This window comes from Monosiga brevicollis, genomic scaffold (genome assembly GCF_000002865.3).
Source record: "Monosiga brevicollis MX1 MONBRscaffold_44 genomic scaffold, whole genome shotgun sequence".
NCBI classification, from domain to species: domain Eukaryota; class Choanoflagellata; order Craspedida; family Salpingoecidae; genus Monosiga; species Monosiga brevicollis.
In genome coordinates, this window is record NW_001865081.1 from 8,411 (window position 1) to 13,554 (window position 5,144).

Sequence of the window (5,144 nt, forward strand, 5' to 3'; positions counted from 1 at the left end):
CCGGAACGTCACTGCCAAATGAAGCTTGCCTCAGCAGGCCCCTCAATTACAACTCAGTCTGAATCAAAACGCAATCATTCGTTTTTGCAGAAATATCATTTTCACAGAATCATTACAGTCACCGAGGGTATTTGTTACCTTTGGACATTTGTTACCAAAAATAAAATTTTTTTCCGTTCATTTTTCCCTCTGTTGGAGGCTGGAGCTGTCTGGCAAGGAAGATAAACGGCAGCGCCCTGGTGGCCAATCGATCAATCTTCAGAAATCAAAAGGTGGGATACAATTTTTACACCATTAGCTATGGTTGAGCCAGCTTTCGAATGCTCATCTCCTCGGACTCCGCTGATATGCGGCTGCCATTTCGGGTCATCCCACCTCGGCTGGCAGTCGGCCGGCATGCGGCATCGCCGGGGTAAAAAGGCATGTACAGGGGTTGCAACGGCCGGGCATGATGGAAGCCGGGTTTGTCAAAGATATCGGTGCGCTTTGGTGTTGAGAACCGCTTCACTGTGTGACTCTTTGGTGTTGGAACGTTGACATTTCCCCGCACACAGCTGACAGTGGTATTTGTGCCTATAGGCCGAGCGTCGAGCCAAGGCAGATCGTGTATCCCAACTCCTACGTCAGCTCACGGCGAGTGCGATGACGTCCATTGAAGTTCAACAGTATTTAGAGGTTGATGGCCTTCGTCAATTGACGCGTCAACAACTTGGCAGCCTGGTCAACCCTCCTACGAGCGCCAGTGCCCGGAAGGGGCGCCCCAATCGATCCGACGGGCTTCTGAAGCTGTACGGTATCACCAGAGCCGATCTTGTGGCTGCGCAACGGCGGAGACAGCGAGGCATCCAACCTCATGACGGCAGGCGGATTCTTCTGGCGCATGAGCGTGTAGCTTTGACAAACTGGCTAGAGACCTGCAGTGAGAAGCGTGCGTGTAAGAGCCGTGGCATGATCGTGGAGGTTGTGTGCGAGCTTCTTGAGATTCGTCGCAGTGCCCGAGAGGACGCACTCAATACGAATAGCGAATTGCTTGATCGGATTCCCACACTCAGCTCTGCTGAGCTTGCTCTTCTTGCTCGTCATCAAGAGGCCGAAAGCTCGGACAACCCCATGAGCCAGGCGCGTTTGAGCAATGACTGGTTTCGAGGATTGGAGTCCGACTCGAACATTTATCTTACCACCGCGGTGACTCAGAATCCAGCAAGAGTAACAGCCGCAACAGCCGAGGCTTGTACACGACATTTTTCGAGTCTTGACGAGCTCTTGGCAGACCTTGACTTCGTTCATCGCTCAGGGCGTCATGCTGGCATGATCAAAACCAACTGTAAGTTGACTTTCCTAGACAGCGCAAGCGCTGCTGCCTGTCTACGTCTGCATGTGCTGCAAACATACTTTTGTATCCTCCTGATGCATGTCTGTTCTTATTCATGCCGGCCCCAGGTCTTGGCCGTATCTTATCCGTGGATGAGATGCCTGGTCTCCGTGCCGGATTCACAAGGAATGTCAAGGTGTATTCCTCAGCCGACCGAACTGTAGATCAAGGGTGTCTTCCCGGACGAACCTACAATGAGACGATCACGCTGGTTCTCAGCATTGCAATGGATGGGACCGTGTTGCCGCCAATGGTGATTCATGCAAATCGTGGTCTTGGAGGAGACGAGGTTGGGCCGGCACAGCTCCCCGAATCAATCACGGGCAACCCAGACTATTCGCATTTTTTTTGCTGTTCAACGAAAAGTGGTTGGATCAATCGCCACCTCTTCGTTGCCTTTTGTCGACGAATCAGATCTTTTCTCGGGCATACCGAGCCCATTATTCTGCTTTCGGATGGACACAGCACCCGCATGTCGCTTGCAGTCACCAACTACCTTCGCTCGATCAACATTTTTTTATTTTTGATCCCCCCGAATACGAGCCATTGCCTATCCCCGAATGATCAATGGCATCAACATATCAATCGGACACGTATTTCTTATACACTGCGCCATTCACGGCAGCTAGTTGGAGAGGCAGCCACCCTCGACGAGGAATTGTGTGCTCTTTATTTTGCCATCCACTTTCAAAGCAGTCAAGTCAAACGGGTACAGGCTGCCTTCCGCCATGCAGGCATTACGCGCTTGGAGCGAGCTGTTAGACACATGAAGAACCAACCCTCACACGTTGAACCCGAGGATACAGCAGTGACGCCTCCCCAAAGCCCGGCAAGCACGCCATCTGGTTCAAGCACTCCGAGGTCAAACACAACGCCGCAGCCACTGGTACGGGTTTGGGACGCCAATTGGAGTCTTGATGAAGGCCGGGCGCACTTCGATCGTCTGGCTGCGAGTTTTTCGCGCCTTGAAGAGCGTCATCAAGATATGATTCGCTCAACGCCGCGTCAGCGCCGCCTACTCGATCGCATCACGCCTCAAGAGCGGTCACGACGGCGACGTGCCCCCATTTTTGGGCCAATGTCATCGGGGCCAAGCGCCGCAGATCTCGAAGGGCGTGAGCGGCGCCGTGTTCATCTTCATGCGTCGAGGGAACGACGAGCAGCAAGAGTGGCAAATGAAGCTGATCTACGTGCTGCTTTGAACGTACAACGCATCACGATTGCCAACCTGAAAAGCTTCTGTCGATCGCATTGCCTCGGCACGACTGGCAGCCGTGCCGAGCTCATCGCACGCACGAGGACACAACTCGAGCCCACAGCCCCAAACCACTCCCTCATCGCCAGGCAGGCCAGCTGGGGAGGTATTCGAGCCTTTGGCACCCCCTTTGGCGCAGATTGAGTCCCGAGAGGACGCCGAGCTTACCCCCATGCCTGCGTCTCCGCCGCGTGATGACCGACATTCACTTCCCTCAGATTCAACCCCGCCCATTCTTACAGCAGCATCAGCAGCACCTTCTCTTGACCGAATCGTTGAAGAGGAGCCTCAAGAACCTATTGCGCGTGTCGGAGGTCACTTTGCAGACTCCGATCTCCAGTTTTGGCTCCGAGACTATACCTCTCAAACTCAACCATTTCAGGACGCAACGAGCCTCGAATCAAACGCGCCAGCCGCGCCTCTGGCCTGCTCAATTACAGACCAGAACGAGATTGATTTGCTCATCAGGGCTTGCGACGAGAGTACCAAAAAGTACAAGGCGTATATCGACTCACTGATCGCACTAGCCCCATACTTCCACGTCTTAAAAATAACACGAATTGAAGCTTATTTATTGCAACCGCCACCACTGCACGAAAACCCACTTTTCTACTGACTTTTCTTGCCCTACCTAATTGAGCATCTTTGAAAAGCTGGTTGCCCAAGCCTCCCTGCACCACTGTCCCCGATGGACGAGAAACGTCGTGTATCAAGTTCTCACAAGTTCCAGAGCAGGCACGTCCTATAGAAGAAACAAAACAATAATATAACTCTTGATGTAGGGCAGCTACACTCACAAAATGGCATCTCATAGATTCAACAGATCTGCGCGGTTCGAATCATCCCAATTGGGCTGAGATCTGACCACAATCAACGCCGACTGCCATCGAACAAATCACCCCTATGAGGTGCGACCTCCTCTCCAACAACCATTTTTGACAACATTTGAAAAATTGACAAATGTCCAAAGGTAACAAATACCCTCGGTGACTGTACCACAAGAGAGAGAGAGAGAGAGAGAGAGAGAGAGAGAGAGTTTGAGAGAAAAAAAAAATTGTGCTTTTTTGTTGTCAGCAGCTTTCTTTACAAGCAAAACTCGAACTGGTTCTTGTTTGATGAACATGACGAGCGACGCGTGGGACGTGGTGGCTTTCTGTGTGCGCATGCGTGTGCTGGTGTGCCTCCGGGCCTGGCTGGAAACCAGTGGTGATTGCTTCTAGGACGTCATGCTCGAGGACCGTCTGCGCTGTTTCATCCAAGCGAAAATGGACCCGGGCCAGCATTTGCAAGCAGAGCGGGTGGAAATCTTGAACGCGATGGAATCTCAGCGCCCCTCGCGTGCACTGCCACGTGTATTTCGTACCATCGAGCTTTTGCAGCACAATTGCATCAGGCCATCAACCTGATGGATTTTGTGCCCACGGCAATTGCAGAGCAGCTTACCCTCTGTGAAGACCATACAGCCGTGGACGGCCAACAGCAAGTTTCCGGAGAAGCGATGCGATTGGAAAATGTCTCACACCAACGCCATACGGATCAAAGTAGAGAACGTTGTGCACTGGGCCTTTGGCATGGCTTTGTCGACCCCGAATCCAACGCAGTGCATGTTCAACTACAAGTTTTTGATTCGATTAACTTGAAGCTTGGCAGTGGGTGATGAAGCACTTTTTTTTTGTGGTTCAAGCGGTTTAACTCTTCAAGTTTCCGCGCAAGCACTCTTGTTTTTCTTTTCTTTTCTCCCAGCTCACCACCTGCACCGCCAGCACCGCCGCCACCAGCAACAGCAGCATGCCCATGTTGTGTCTGCTTCGCAGATGCATCGTCTTCTTGGCCATCTGCCGCGCGAGGTTTTGCGCTCCATGCTGCAGCAAGTTGAAGACACCTCGGATGCAACTGTACCACCTCAAAGAACTTGCCCAAATCCCAAGACGGTTGATACAGGTTTGTAATCACGTCCTTGAGTTTTGAAGGCAGGCCATCAACCAGCTGGGCGATGACAAGGGTTGCCGAGTAGGCGCCCTCAATGCGAAGGGTATCGACGGCAGCAGTGATGGAGGAGCGGTAGACAGGAAAGTCGTCGGCCGTGCGGATGCGTTGGTCGCGAAGAGCCTGAGAGGCTTGGGTAATGTCGTGACGAGTGGTCTGGAGGAAGAGGGCGCCCATCTGTTTGAACCAGGCGCCCAAGACGATGCGTTGGCGTGATTTTTCGCGCTGAAACCGAGAGGCAAGGTCACCTCTCAAGCACGGTAAGATCCAGTCAACCAGGATGTCGTTGACGTAGATGAGGTAGTCCAGGTCGGAAGAAATGTCGCCATAAATATCCTGGATACCAGCGGCGGTGCAGCCCTCTAGATCGAGGGTGGCCATATGCAGCAAGGGCTCGGCTTGGAGAAGAACGAGGGCCGAGTTGACATTTTCTTTGAGGGAGTCAAGACCTTTCTTGCTGTCACCGCGATAGGACTCCCACTTGGTTGAGGTTTGGTAGGCTCGATGCCAAACGTGGTGGGGTGGTTGAGT

The 5,144-nt window shown here is 52.6% G+C and overlaps 2 protein-coding genes across 2 annotated transcripts; one reads left to right on the top strand and one right to left on the bottom strand.

The window, feature by feature from the left end:
* Positions 1 to 642: 642 nt before the first annotated feature.
* Positions 643 to 2,771, top strand: MONBRDRAFT_12725 (uncharacterized protein; the record flags this gene model as incomplete). Its single annotated transcript, XM_001750592.1, has 2 exons — positions 643 to 1,324; positions 1,441 to 2,771. The coding sequence occupies 2 exons, from the start codon at positions 643 to 645 to the stop codon at positions 2,769 to 2,771; spliced, it is 2,013 nt and encodes a 670-aa protein (XP_001750644.1).
* Positions 2,772 to 3,344: 573 nt separating this feature from the next.
* Positions 3,345 to 4,994, bottom strand: MONBRDRAFT_12726 (uncharacterized protein; the record flags this gene model as incomplete). Its single annotated transcript, XM_001750602.1, has 3 exons — positions 3,345 to 3,369; positions 4,071 to 4,239; positions 4,376 to 4,994. 3 exons carry the CDS (start codon positions 4,992 to 4,994, stop codon positions 3,345 to 3,347), a joined length of 813 nt encoding a protein of 270 aa, XP_001750654.1.
* Between the last annotated feature and the right edge of the window lie 150 nt (positions 4,995 to 5,144).